This window comes from Falco cherrug, chromosome 5 (assembly GCF_023634085.1).
Source record: "Falco cherrug isolate bFalChe1 chromosome 5, bFalChe1.pri, whole genome shotgun sequence".
In the NCBI taxonomy this organism is placed as follows: Eukaryota; Metazoa; Chordata; class Aves; order Falconiformes; family Falconidae; genus Falco; species Falco cherrug.
The window spans coordinates 42,582,594-42,598,572 of NC_073701.1; the positions used below are offsets into that span (position 1 = coordinate 42,582,594).

The following is a 15,979-nucleotide window of genomic DNA, read 5'->3' on the forward strand; positions in this document are numbered from 1 at the left end:
GACTGCACACAAGAAGATGCAGTTTTTCAAGTTAATGTAGTGTGTAATGAAGTAACAGCTAAAATGTACTTAAATGAATTCAGTTCTCATATGAAGCCAAGAGTCCTTCAGACAAACTTCTAGGTACAGCAAGTAGAGAGAGAAACATAATGAGCGTTAGCCCACTCCTACCTAAAGACTGTAAAAGCTGTTCAATTATTATTGCCTGGATTGCTACAATGATGTCTAGTATCACACTATTTTTATATATAGCACAGGTTTCCCATAAGCCTAAGGTAAAGACTTATGGTTCATTTCAGTTGTGTTTGTTGCCAGTCTGCTCCATGCAAACTGGTAACACAAAAGACAATAATCTTTCATCTGCATGGGAAGCGATCTGATCCCAGACAATGTTTGAGGAAATCAAGACTTTCGAGAGCTTTTATGGAAGCTGGAGGGAGGAAAACATTTATGTACATACACTCTAGCTTGGTCAAGAAGATCATCTCTTCAATGAACTCTGAAACTATTCCCCAGTCTTTGCAACAAAGGTTTTTGTTTTATTCAAATGAAAGATGTTGAAGGATTTTTTTAATTTCTTTATTTAATTATTCCCCTGGTTCTAATACAGATTTGCAAAATTTGCTTAAAAATGTAAGTGCCATTAGCCACTGATTATTGTTTAACATAAAGAATAATTTTAAATAAAAGCTACTTACCAATTTTTCAATGTCATTCACATCATCTGTCACTGGATTCCCGCAGGAATTCTGGGCTTTGACAAGCGGATTAAGTAGGAGTAGTTGAAGACAAAAGCAGGTGATAATCCAAGTCTATTTAGTAAAAAAAATAAAAGATAAAAAAAGAAACAAGAAACCCCAAGTAAGCAACGTCTAATGTAGTAATGTTTTTCATATATGAATTCTATGGGCAGCAATACTCTTCATCTTTCATGAGGACATACTCATACCACTATAGTATAATCTCCACAGCAGGGATTCACACAAATGCACTTAATTGATCTTTTCTGGAAGCGAGTACCTTTAGGGTAATAATGAAAAGCCTGGTATTGAGCCATCAGATTATTTGTGCAGGATACTGCTTAGGTGACTTTCTGCAAAGTTTACAGATACCAACAAGAAAGAGACAAACTGCAATATTCTTAACTATCAACATAAAGCTAAGTACATACGTGTAATTCACCTGTGATATTTGTGATACAAAATTGTGATAAACCTGTGCCTCCAATGTGGTAATGGCTGGTAAGGAACAAAATGATACCAGACCACAGCAAAATAAAAGGAGAGACTTCATAATCACAGCCATTAAATTCGGGTACTTAAACGGCACGCAAAACCACAACTGGACTCTGCCCAAACACTGAGATCTCAAGCAGCAATAAAATACATTTTCTCTAAGTGATCTGCTCTGGCCTCTCAGGAGCAGCAGCCTGGCTTTGGCACTACAGTCCTATCCTAAATCCCATTAGGAACAGCAATGCAATGTACTCACACAGGCTTGTGAGACTCAGCCAGAAAAGCACCACATAACTAGCTGTGATGCACCTGGGTGTCTCCTTGGCTGAACTTCCTTGCCTTCTGTGTTCCTTGTGCTTCACTGGTTTCCCACAGAGCCCTGTGCCAAGTTTGAGCTGCAGATCTTTATTTCCAGAATGTTAAAGCATTTAAGTTATGGATAATCAAAAGTTGCCTTGGGTTGTGAAGCTTCTTGTGCCAGCTGACTGTCAGCAAGAGCCGATGACAATGTACATTTAGTGCAAGTATGGAATTTGCCTGTGCAGGCTCCTGAGCCTCCACGAGGGCGGGACTGAGATCAGAATTTGCGTTTGCACAAATCAAGATGCATCTCAGCCCCGTCTGTTCCCCTGTGACAGGTAGAGTGCTCCTGTCTCCAGCCTTGCCTTCAAAAGATATCCAACCTTTCAATTTAAGACCAAAGCAAATCAAACAACATAGACGAAGCTCTCTAGGAAAGCAGAGAGAGAAAAATCACAGATTTAAAAGATTAAGTATCATTATAGTAACCTAGAGGGGCTAAGAAAGCATGATGAAAAAGAACACTTGGGAGCTACATAAACATGACAGAACAATGCTGGGCACTCTACCTAGAGCTGTTAAATGACAAGTAAACCTCTCTCGTATCTCCTGTTTCTTAAATCTTGTATGTAGCTTACATTTCAAGTAAAACTGCTCATTTGCTTTCTTAGAATATGTCTTCCTGACTCATTCATGTAAAACCTGTGTGTGCTGCTGCTGAAAGCCTCCTTCCCCTGCCTCTTGCACTGGCACTGGTGAGACGGTTCAGTCAGCTGTACCAGGCAGATAAACTCCATTTTTTTTTTCTGTGCTATTTTTCAGGCAGACCAGCTTTCTGAGACAGCAGAAATGTCCCATTACAGATGGGACAAGCCAGGACTGCCTGATTCAGTGGCGCCTGCACTTGACTTTCCCTAAACTGTGGTGTCTGACAGTACAGGATCGTGATGATGGGTAGACTAACACAAAAAGAAATCAAAAATATTCTAAGTACATATCCAAGGTGCAGCACATCTTCTGAGAATGCCTCTTGATTCAACATAACCAGCATTTAGAAATACTTTTGATTTAATATTTGTACAAATAATTATTGAGAATAATTTATTATCTGTGTGAAGAACAGAGAATAAGTACTTAACTTGACATTAGGTACTTATAAAACCTCTGTATATTATGCTACAAAAAGCTTTGCAGTTACAAATATATGAAGCTCTGGGGAGATGCAACAAAGATGCTGCTGGTCTCTGAAAGCACCTTTGAGAGCTTCTTGCAGTGTATAAGAGTTCAAAGTTATTTAAGAACTAGCTTTAAGTGATCAGAAAAACATCTCCCTCTCCTAACTTAAGCTCCAAAGGAAATCAAAGGGGACCTCAAGTTAACAGACTACTTCTCCACTGCAATTTTTGAAACAAAATTGTTATAAAAAAGGCAAGAAGTTGACAATGAGCTCCAAAATGGACTAATTATACTGCTTTCAAGAACTAAAAAAAAATTAAAAAATTCTAACCTCAAAGTTAAACAGTATACTAGCAATTACACTCATTGGGGTTCAGGGACATTTCCCTGACATGTCCTTTGGAGATGGAGTCCACACCAGAAACCACTGGTTTCTTCATTGGGTTCCTCAATATTGACTAGTATGTAAAGGAAGATGGGATTTGTTCTCCTACTTGTGTCACAGTCAATAGGATAATGTTTAACCTAATACTCTAGTCATCCAAAAAGTTACAAAACTGTTTAACTGGAAATACTTTTTTGCCAAACCAGCCGAGTAAATATTAATAAAAGCAGAAGCACATTCCAAATAAAACCAGAACTCTGATGCATCTTGTCAGTTTTCATACGTCTGGATCTAAAGAGAACCCATATATGAAGCTTAACATCACTACACATTTTATAATTATGCAAATCAGTAAGATTAGACTTTTTCCTATGTAAATAATAGTATTTAAAAGGATAGTAAGTTTTATAACTGCTATTAAAAACAAATGATTTGTAAATTTTGAAATTATGTGAGGGTTTTCTTGCTTATTTGTTCCTTGTGTGATCCAACAGGAAGTGAAAATCTTTAAAATACTGCTAGCTTCAACATGCCTATTATCCAAAATCTTTTAATTATTTGCACTTACAAAATATTTATATCACACAAGCCTACAGGCACATTGTACATAAAGACTGTATAGATCAAAGAGCTAAGCTATTTTTGTGTTATTTATTAATGACCAAACCTGCTGTTTGAGCAAAACTCGAATAGACTGAATTAAATCAAGGACAGAACAAAAGGGAAACTTAAACAACAGCTTCATAAATAGAGATTCCAGTTTTACACTTTACTAAGCATAAACAAAACCCACACAGCACTCGTAACAAATTTCCATATATAATTACTTCAAAGCTAAAACGGGATTTTCAAAGCTGGCCACAGGATTTATTCACATACCATCTACTAGCATTAAATTGAAGATATATGGCAGACCTGTATAGCCAAGGACTGCTTCCTATTTTTGCCTCAGAAATTATTCAATTGGGTTTATATTCTGAAGTCTCTTAAATAATGAATATTTAAGTTGCTTTTGTGAAAGGGAGAAAAAAAATAATCACTAAACTGGAAAGGACAATTCAAATTAAAGATTTCAATGATACACTTTTAATCATTGTGCAAATGATTCTTACTATTGCTTATAAACCACCATCTATAATTTCAGTTATCGCCATTTTAGAGGCTTAGCTAGCAATCCAATGTGCTCAAGGCCACCCTCTCAGTTGTAAATCAACAACTTTTTCATTTATGTTCTTCACGATCTGGAGTGTTGACAAAGGCTGCTGAATGAATGCTTTAGCATCTTTTTCACAGTATGCTATCAAAGATACTCTATCATGTTTGTTAATGTGCAGCTAATTCCTCAAATGGAAAGCAGCAAGGGGAATACCACATTGCTAAAGAAGCCAAATATTGGAAAGTCTGGACATTTCCAAATACCTAGATTGTACTGATAAGAATTCTAATCATAAGTGGGGAGAAATTATCCGGGGGTGGGGGAAGGCAAATAATAAAACACAAACAGCCATCAAGCATAGGGAGAGATAGTAACTACACAGATGAATGAGTTCTCCATTACAAAACTTCTTGTATCCAAATCATGTTAGCCACGGAACTTTTCAGCCCAGTTTCTTGAGAAAATCATCCAATTAACCACAACCAAGCCATGGCTGCAGCAGAGCTACCTGGCAATGTGGAACAATATTCACCCTGGGCCAGACTTCCCAAATCTGTCTTTCACTTCTGCTAATGCTGGCATAGGAACATCTCTCAATATTGGCTCCTCAGGCAGTGTTTGCATGCTGCTTTGCTGAGGCACAGCTTGTGGACTTCTGCCATAGACAACATTAGCTGGACAGTCATGGATAGCTAACTTAATGTTCATACTTAAGCTTTAAAAAGTCTTTTGTAAGAAGATTCAAGAAAACAAAAGTATCAACAAAAGATATTTCTTGCATTATTTTTTTGAACCACAAAGCCTTGAGAAGCATAAAAGCACAATAATTCTTTCATATGTCTAATTATCTCTATCACAGCTAAATAACTAACTAGATTATTAAAATCATGGAAGAATTGTCTTTAGCCAATTAAAAAACCTACGTCAGCATAGAAAAATCTTAAAATGAAAGACCATTTATACAGAATGTAATCCAATTCCCATTTTCATGGTATTTAGTGATACCTTCACCCATGCAAATGACAGCACTAACTTTAGTATTCCACATGGCTGTGCCTAAATACTGCTCAAATGCTAAATATTGCTCAAGTTCCAAAAAATTTTTGAGTCAAGTTTGGAAGAAAAGTCACCCACCCATGACCACCTAGTTCTGGAAGCAGTGAAGTATTTTGGCAAGCACATTTGGAAATGGAAAGGTCCCTACATGCTCTCAGGAAATAACTTCATTGTAGCTGGAGGAACCACTGTGTGAACCCTGAATAACACGTAGTGGGAGCATTAAGTCCAGTGTACACCCATCACTGTCCTTCAAAAGACTAGCACCAGTCTCACTAAATACAACAGCCTATCAGCTAGGGTGTTCGTCAACAAGTGACAGACAGGGGTTAAATTTCCTCTAACCAAGGTAATTCCAACTCATGGGACTTGGGATCTGTTCCTCTGACATCAACCTTGTAATTATCACCAGAGGTACTTTCCCATCTATGATGGCTTCCTGGCCAGAAGAGACGAAATGGGGGTACACTGGTATTCCTGACCCTTATTTTGCAGAACATCTATGCATTTTACACTGGCGAGCCACTATGTAGAGGAAAAATACCCCAACATGCTCACTGCACAGGCATCAGAACATTTATGTGTATCCTCCTCTTGCACATGCTCCTCCATCTGGGCACCCTAACTTCTGGGAAGCTCCCCAGTCGTCATGTGAGTTTTCCTGAACAACCTTTTGGCAGTCCATTGAACAAAATGGAGTCTAACTCCAGTTCAGTGAGTCACCCTGCCAGGGAGAAACACATAAAGTCTCTGGATCACACCCTACATGCTTTGTTATGATTACAAAAAGCAGATGCATACTTTTCTAGTGACTGGTACTATTCTTCTTTTTTTTTTTTAACAATGATGAGTAGTAGGGAGAAGGATGATAAAAGTAAACAAAATTAGTCAGGGAGTATCAGAGTGATTTATTTGGATTCTGATTTAAACAAAGACTACAGAAATGCTGGTCACTTACAGATTAAAATTTGGAGTGCTTTAGACATGAATTATTTGAACATGTATTCAGATATTTACAAAATGCAGAATACTCTTCTACCCAGTTCTGCATATAATATCTAAAATATATAATACAAGGGTACTTCTTGGGGTAAAGGGGAAGGAAATTGCTGAGTTATTGTTACAAACATAAGCAGGGAAAGGTGCCATTGCCCCTTACATTCAAATGAGTTCAACATGCAAGCTGCTTTCAACAGCTGTTTGATATTTTTGTGACAATTCTGTATTTGCCTTTCCATGATGATCCCAACCCTAAAACCTCTCCCCCCTAACCTTTGCACACTTGCTTGCTTTCCCATGGGGGACTTCTGGAATGACTAATGACAACTTACAGGAACAGGATTTTTCAGCTAATTGTCCGTTTGGTGGCAGAATGCTAAAACAGTACTTGCTGGACTCCAGAAGCCACGTGTGCAAATGAAAAGCCAATTGTGCTGTATCCTGATGCTTATAGACCATGTTTCCTTCTAAGGTATGCTGTTAATCAATCAGAAATAACTCTGTTCAGGTCAGTGGATAGAAATAGTCCCAAACCTGTTAAATGCTAATGCAGAACTATGTTTTCTTCACTACTTTTTCTTCAGCTGGAAGGAAAAAACACTCTCTAGTTCTGCCGAGTTGTGCACATCTTTTTCCTGAGGCAGAAAAGTTTGAGATACATGGTCTTACTGTGCTGAGAAAATGATGAATCATACTATTCTTTCCCACCATCCGGCTCTTGGGAAAACTAAGAAGCTGCTTAGACTATATGCCAACTTCATTTCATGCACCCTCAGGCCAACTGCTATCATCCTCTACCCCTTCCAGCTCTCCTTGACAGATACAGAAGCAGCAGTCTGCTCCAGCCAATGTGCTATTGTTGCACTTGGTAAGGTCTAACCAAACTCCTGCTGTGTTTCGTTTGCATGTTTCAGCTGGAACCACAATGAACATGATAAGCAAGAAGTAGTGCAAATTGATATAGAGATTGCCTTGCAACTCAATGTAATGCAGGTACTTTGTAGTTACATTCAGTAAACTACAAAAAAGTGGATTTAATGTGTGAATTGTCTTTTTTTCCATCCCTGTAAGGATACCAATGTATAATATTTGGCTGTTCTAAAAATCTTGGCTTTGGCTTCTTAAAAATGTTATCTGATCCATAATAAATTTTGTCCACTCTAATCTCACTTGACAATCAGGGATTCAGGCAGTTTCCATGCATCCTAAATCTGTCCTGGATGACAGCCAGTTTGTTCAGTTCCCAAACGCTGGGAAGTGAAGTTACCAAGAGACAGGTAATTATATATGGATGTTGCCTCTGGAACTTGTGTTAATGGCATCCAAATGAATATTTACTGATAACCACTCATCAGGGGGCATTCTGCTTCTGCAAAGAACCAGGAGTTTTATGGACAGAAACATTTCAATTGGAAGAAAGGTTAAAAATAAAAACCCCACATATTTTGAAAGAAAACTTCCTGTTCAGTCATAAACAGAGGTAACAAGGACCTTCAGAGGTCCTGCACTTAGCACTGTCTTCTTAGGATATCTGTACTGGCAGGAGATATTTTTTCCCCTCCTTGTAAAGTTCCATTACAATCATCCAGAATTGGCACTGCAATTTTACATTTTTCTATCCCACTCCAGAGTGACAAAGACCAATATTTAGTTGTTCTGCTAACAGAGACACTGAGATCTAAAATACCTACACAATAAAAATGGAAATACGCAGAAGACTAGACTACAGTTGACTCAACAAAACCTCCCACAAACTCCAAAGAGGAAGTAAGTTCTCTTTTTTTTTTTTTTTTTCCCCCCCCCCCACACCCCCTCCTGGGAACTTACAAAAGAGTTTTCTAGCATAAATCCAAAGGCATTTTTAAGTAATTGAAAGGGGAAGGCAGATTATCTTGCCATGGAGGACAAGATTCTCACACTGTATGGAGGTGGATGATCTGACTTCTTCAGGGAATGAAAAGACATTCTCTTAAGTAAAATACTTAATTAAAGATTATTTTTAAAGATCTGTTTCAGATGTCTTGCTTGTTTGCCAAGTTTGTGCAAAAAAAAAAAAAAGCTACTGTGTTGAATATTCCTCTGAATTATAATGAAAATGTATATAGAGCCACACTTTTTTAATCTTAGACCTTCAAGCACCAGTAAAGGAAACAGAGTAAGAGTTGCTACAGAAATTCTGTACTGGATCTTTAATTCTTGCCATCTACTACAAAGTACATGGAATTTGGGTTGGGAGAACTATTGCACTGATAAAATTTAATAATAATAATAATAATTAATCAGGAACAGCGAAAACGTCAGCTATTTTGCTACTTGCCATAAAATGAAACTCATGTACATGATGAAATGTCTCTGTCCTCCCTAGTAATTCATTTGTAGTGTGAAGTAAAACAGGCTAAGTGTATTCTTACTCTTTTGTGCACATAAACTTTGCTAGAAAGTAAACTGTATCATAAATCTGAAGATTTTTCAGTTCTTGCTTGACCCTCTGGAAAGAGAACATCAGGAAAAAATATTCTTACACCAAATTAATAGATTTTTAGACTTTTTTCTTTTCTTTTTTCTTGTCAATCCTTTTATACTTTCTTGTACAAGCAGAGGATGATTTTTGTAATATAAATCACAGACTGGTCAATTTGGTCTTAAACCAAAGACAAGTCCTCAAGAAAAACACTGTTCTGTCTGAACTCTGAATTTCTTTGATAACATCCCTGATAGGTCCTTTATCTTTATAGGGATATATATTCAGAACTATTTTTTTCTGACCTGCTCGATATGAGAGATTTAATTACAAAAGGATAATTGCTGAACACAGACTAAAACTAGATGCCAGTACAGTCGAGATTAAGTGTGTTTCATCCACCTACCTTTATTGTATTACATCCTTACAATTACAAGCTTAGATGTGATTAAAGAACACTGTTTGGATCTCTTGGATATGCCAACACCAGCAGAAGCTTTAACGGTGCTGAAGGATATTTTTTTACATCGGTATTGTACTATATACTGTGAGACTATTAATTTCCTGAGTTTTCACAGCTGCTGTCTGCATCGGTGATTTACAAAAGCACCCAGGATGAGGTGAAAAATAGACATTGGATAAACGATATGGTTTGCATCATGATAAAGATCATGGGATTGAGCTTCAGCAGCTTTCCTCAGTCCCTCTGCCATTGTGAATATCTCATGACCAACATCAGGCAAATGTGGTACTCTGCAGTCCACCCAGAAAAGCTGTGGCATCATCTACTACTAAGGCAAATTATATCAATAACCTAAATTCCATCATACAGGGATGGATCTAGGCAGTCCTCCTCAACAGGCAAAACACCGGTGTTTCTGGAGCATAAATCTCTTGACTGACGTTATTTGCCCTATTCCACAGCAAGTATCAGCTTTCAAAGTCACTGTGGGCTTCAGGTAACCCCTGGAATAGGTAGGCTCCATATAACAGTTCTGTTATATCCCACTCTTCTGAAGTCACAGACAGCTTACGTTTGTAACGAGACTGGATAAAACCAAATAGAAAGAGTGGAGAAGTGGGAATGGAAGTAATAAATGGGAATGGAGGGAATAATTGTTGAATCATTTAAGTTGGAAAGGATCCTTAAGATCATCAAGTCCAACAGTAAATCTAACGCTGCCAAGTCCACCACTAAGCCACCCCTAAGTGCCACGTCTACACGTCTTCCGAATACCTCCAGGGTGGCACCTCTAACCACTTCCCTGGGCAGCCTGGTCCAGTACTTGACAACCCTTTTGGTGAAAAAGTTTTTCCTTGTATCAAATCTAAACCTTCCCTGACACAACTTGAGGCCATTTCCTCTTGTCCTATGATTTGCTGCCTGGTAGAAGAGACTGACACCCGCCTAGATACAATCTCCTTTCAGGTAGCTGCAGAGAGTGAGAAGGCCCCTCTTCAGCCTTTTTCTCAAAGCTAAACAACCCCAGTTCCCTCCGCCGCTACTCATAAGACTTGATCTCCAGAGCCTTCACCAGCTTTGTTGCCCATCTCCGGACACGCTCCAACACCTCAATGTCTTTCTTGTAGTGAGGGGCCCAAAACAGAACACAGGGTTCAAGGGGAGTCTTGGGAAATTATTACAGATCTTCACTGTTCTGATGGTTAGAAGTCTTCTTGTACTGTCCAGCCTAAGTGTACTGATAGCAGTTTATATCAATGTACTCTCATGGCAACACTGCTCATTTGCTTATGTAGATATACTCCCATCTTTCTGGTTTGTTCTCTTGATGTATTTATGGAGATCAAGCCTCCTGTCTGAGTCTTCATTATGCCTAATTAAAAAGCCTATCTGACTCCCAGTGCTTCATGACATAGAAACAACATAAACCCCCAAAAACTCATGGAAAAGAAACAAAGCATTCCCTTTCTCTTACCTCCTCTCAGATTACAAATTGTATTTATTTATCCTCTATAGTACCTTAGTTACACAGGTTCTCCTCTCCAGCAAATGTAAATAGAGGATTACCCTACCTCTCAGTGAGCATTGTTGCAGCTGTTACAATGGATGCAGTATCCAGCTAGGTGGTTGCTTTTGAAGCGAAGAGCTCACAACTTAAAATCAAGACTTTAAGTCATGCAACTTTTGAATGGGATGGCTCCTCATTAGTCAGAGCAGTTCCTTCCATTGATAAATAACAGCTGACATAAAAGATATTCCCAATTTGCTCTCACAAAAGCTGTTTCTCTGGATATATCCCAGACAATAGCAATTGCATCAGCTTAAAAAGGCTTGAACATGAAATTTCAATGCACCAGAACTGAGATTTCACTCTGATCCCCCAAAACCTCAGTTGATAACTTTTCAAATTATGTTGTTCCACGTATTTTCCTTATGTAAAATGTTGGTGAGGAAAGTGATTTTGTATTTTGAAGAGTGTCATGGTTTAACCTCAGCTGGCAACTAAGTCTCACAGAGCTGCTTGCTCACTCCCGCCCCCCATCTCTCCACCCGCTGTGGGATGGGGGACAGAATTGCATGAGTAAAAGTGAGAAAACTCATGGTATAAGATAAAGACAGTTTAATGGGCCAGAAAAGGATGAAAATAATGATAATAATTAGAATATACAAAATAAGAGATGCACAATGTAATTACCCACCACTTGCCAACCGCTGCCCTGCCAGTTCCTGAGCAGCAGCAGCCACCAGCCAGCTTCCCCCCAAGTTTATATATTAAATATGATGTCATATGGTATGGAATATCCATTTGGCCAGTTTGTGTCAGCTGTTCTGGCTGTGTCCCCTCCCAATTTCTGTGCCCCTCCAGCCCTCTTGCTGTAAGAAACTGAAAAGTCCTTGACTTAGTATAAACACTACTTAGCAACAACTAAAACCATCAGTGTGTTACCAACATTATTCTCATACTAAATCCAAACCAAAGCACTGTAACAACTACTAGGAAGAAAATTAACTCTAACCCAACTAAAACCAGGAGAATGATGTTTAAAAAAAACCAAAACAACCAGATATTTAGCCAAGCCTATGGTCAAAGTTTTCAACATGAACTACAACACTGAAGAAAGGTCATTCAAGCATCTTTAAATCTTGGATCTTTTGGAAATACTTCATGGATATTTTAGGTTTCCTTCCATCATCTGTAGTGACACCTAACATTTTGAACATAAGTATAAAAGCTGTTACTCATTCTTTCAGAATCTAAAAGATACCGTTATAAGCACTATTCTAAAGCTACATTATTACCTTGGATTATGTAACAGGGTTGGAAACTATTCTTCACACCCTGCTCTACTGTAGGATGAAAGTGTGCCATTACACAACGTAGCTGCAGAAACTGGCCCAGGTCATGGTCTTCCATAGTGAAGCTTGAGTTTCTGCTCCTTCTCACTATTTTTCATTTCGAGATATTTACTATAGAGGAAACAATGTCTATTAATGATGTGCCTGTATACCATTCATGATTTAGAAATGCGGATTTACAGATTTAAAGCAGTGTTTTACAGGCATCTTGTATACAAAACACTATGCTAAGTCAATAGAAGACCTAGTACATGCCGTAAGTGAACATTCAGAAGAAAATCTAATGTAACAGTGCCTCGTTTGTTAGAAGGTTTGATTTTTAAAACAAATATATAGCCCTTTCCACATCATGTTCTGTTTCCAACAAAACACATGTTGTTAGGCAGTAAAGTCAGCTTCTGGTCCCCTAAACAGCCACCGCAGACATTGTAAAAATAATCTATAGTAAATTTTTACAAAAACTGTAGGAGGATTCTGGAAGACAGTTTTTCAGGGGAAAAGATTAAAATCACCTACAGGCAAGCCATTTAAAAGCCAGAATACTAAAAAAACCCGACAAAATTGAAAAATGGTTTTGGTACTAGGTTTTCATCTTCCTTTATCAGGAGACGCAGGAAAAACCCTGAGGACTTCCAGCACGTTGGACTTATTTGTAACAATAAAAGCTCTATTGTCCTGTGCTCATTCACATAGTGTTTCTTCATACAGTAGTTAGAATGCTGACCAGAAGGTCAGTCACAGTATTTCCCTGGGAAATATGAGTTTAAACTTTACCATTCAAAAACTTGTCATACGTGACATTTGTCAATAATCAAATGAAGTTTCAATGAGCCCATCAGAAACAACATTGCTAGGCTTACATTCTCCTAAACCCTATTTGAAACTATTAATTTTCAAGACTTCACTAGATCTTGATTTTGTACTTCTTATCACCATACCTGACAAGCTGAGCTGTATGTAATAGATATGTTTGCGAGAATAATGGTAGTTTCTGTCAGCTGTTTCTAAATAACAGAGTAAAACAAAATCAGATTGAAGTTGTTTTCTGACTGGGAAAAAAACAAACAACTTTTTCCAGATCCTGATTTCAACTCAGTTCTCTCATACTTATTTATGAAAGATACCCAGTGAATAATTTTACTTCCAAAAAAATGCTCTAAGCTCTTAGACAACATTTTATTTCCTACACAATTTTAATTGCATGCCTTCTTATCCATACTCAAAACCAAAGTGAACAATTTAGCTTTCAGGTAATGAACTGTGAAAGAATAGCACAATCTTAGATTTACACTGTTATTAGAAGACGGTTACATTAAGAATGGATCTATATTTTTTTTGTGGAAAGAGTATTTATACAAAGTGATAGACTGAGCGATGAGATTAATTTCAAATGCCTTGAAGTTACAGCTTGTGGGACTGCAGACAAATCAGGTAAATGACATCAAATTAGAAACTAATCTTCAAAACATTTAAGTATGCTTGCAAGACAACATACTGGGCAGGCAATAAGCCATTTACCTCAGCAAGCTGGAATTACAAGTATATTATGCCTTGTCTTACAGCAATTATGTTGGTATACGAGTAAGAAAAAAAAAAAAACTATATTTTTAATCAAGTTTTTGATCTAAATTGAAAACATTTTCATATGTCAAAAATACCTTAGTGATTATAGTTATTCCAAATGCACATTTTTTTACCATAGAAAACGAACACCAAGTCCTTTTTCAAGATTTACTAAAATGCATTGTGCCATTGTTAGTTTTAAAAGCTCCTTCTGAAATTATTTTCAAGACATATGCATTATTTTGTTTTAAAAGAAAGCAAATTGCCAGAATGGCCATTTTAGGAACTTGAAGCTATGTATAAGGTTGTTCCAGGACAACGTAAGTTGAAGATGGCAAAAATGAGACGGGACTGATCAGAATGTTTCCCATAACATAAAAAGCCAGAGACTGCATAAGTACATCAGAAACTCAAGTATATTTTGAATTCCTATGCACCCCTAAAAGGGGAAGACATACTTTTAAGTGCCTTTTCCTGTTGATACTGAAGTACTGTACAAGAGTATGTTTCAGGGGTGGCCCATGGAAACCCCACTGTCTTTCAGTGGCTAGAACTATGCAACATGTCAACATTGCATAAAATTTTATGCACTCTAACCATTCATACTCACATGCTAAATGAAAGATCTTTCAGTATAAATGTCTCAGCTGTCATTACTTTCACATGTAATTGGAGTTCAGCTACAATATATTTTAAAGTGTTTTCCTTTTCTCAAAACTAAAGGCTGAATTGTTACAGATGGTAATTTTGGCAGATGGCTGTATATGAATCTGAGTTTATAATTAGGCCAAATCTGACTTGTGTAATTAAGGCAATGAAGACTTGGAAAATAAGAAGTGCCAGAACGGTACATGATCAGTCTGATAGCCACAGAAAACTGAAGCAAGCTGATCATTCGCACTTATAAAATACACCATCTATATGAAAATTTCTTCCTAATTGCATGAATCAGAAGATAAGCAACCTTTCATGCTCAGAGTGTAAACTAAAGTAACCATGGCCTTTTACTTACTTACGTGTATAATCCTTTCTTCTTCAGTCGAGGTTAACGAGATGGTCTGAAGCAATCTAACAGCTCCCTGCTGCTAAGAGAGAAATCTCAGCATTTCCTTCTCTGCAGCTTCCCTCCCTTTGACATTCACCTGACCTCTCAGCAAGTCAGTAAATTCATAGACAGTGACTAGCTAGTTCAGCTCAGAGACAGAAAACTAATCCCTGAGGAATGAGTGGAGGTGGAGGAGAGATGTGCAAGGATGAGAAGACTAGGGCTACCCCTTTCGGTGGAAGTGACCTTTTGGGCTCACACTAACATATATCAAGCTGTATTTTAAGCCATATTATACGTAGTGTCAAAAACCTTTCCAGACTGGTAACTGTGTGTGAACGTTGCCTGTTTTAGTATCCTCTGACTTTCAATTGTGTTAAATATTTCTTTGCTCTTCTACCAAGAAAGGATCAGTAGTGTCCAGTAATCATTCTCTCTACTACTTCTTGCATATCCCTCAGTAGTTTCTTGCCCTCCGTTTTCAGTCCCCCTTCATAAGCACATTGTTTCCACATAATTTTTTTGCCTATTTTAGGACCACTGTTTCTGTTATATTCTTTTTTCCAATGGGAAAACCAGGACTTTTTTCCAAGATGGCTGATTATCACCATCATAAAAGCATTCTCCTTTTACACTTCTCTTTCTGCTCTTACTGCATCCCAGTATGTTGGTTGATTTGTTCTACTACAGGTAGAATACAGGGATCTTTCATCCATTTTTCCTGACCAAGTATTGTTACCAGAACATTTTTAAAAAGCTTATAAGTAGCTTTTATAGCTAATTAAAACTGCTGTTATTAATGTAGTTACAATGAGTTCAAAAAATTTCTTCCAAAATGCATCCCCCTTGCTCTTCAACACAACAAACTCCACTTGCCATCATGCCATCTGTTCTCCTATCTTCTCTAAACCTTTACAAAGTTCCCCAGAATCTCTTTTAGTTTCAATTAACCTGAGTAATTTATGTAGCTTGCACATGTTGCCATCAATCTGTGAACCCTCTTACCAGACTGAACTATGTGAGGTTGCTGACAATTAGAGAACATTACCTCTTAGGTTTTTGGTGTGTTAACAAATTAATGACTTATTCCTACACTTCACTTTCTGTCTCTAAATACTTTGTCTCCTCAAATTGTTATGATAAGGGAGATCCAATACAGGGCTACTTAGGTTTTTTCTTATACTTTTTTTAATTTAATCTAAATAGGTAATTTCAATATTTTTTCCTTATCCATCCATTTTGAAACACAAAGAGTTTTAGTAGATTGAAAGCATTTCTTTTACA

General features: G+C 37.5%; 1 protein-coding gene across 2 annotated transcripts in view; it reads right to left on the bottom strand.

The window, feature by feature from the left end:
- The window catches only part of KITLG (KIT ligand), a 55,110-nt gene that overhangs the window by 27,855 nt on the left and 11,276 nt on the right, over positions 1 to 15,979 (bottom strand). For both annotated transcript variants that reach the window (XM_055712337.1, XM_055712336.1), the window contains exon 2: positions 699 to 812. In XM_055712337.1, coding sequence (XP_055568312.1) covers positions 699 to 812 — 114 coding nt within the window. The remainder of the gene's footprint in view (positions 1 to 698; positions 813 to 15,979) is intronic.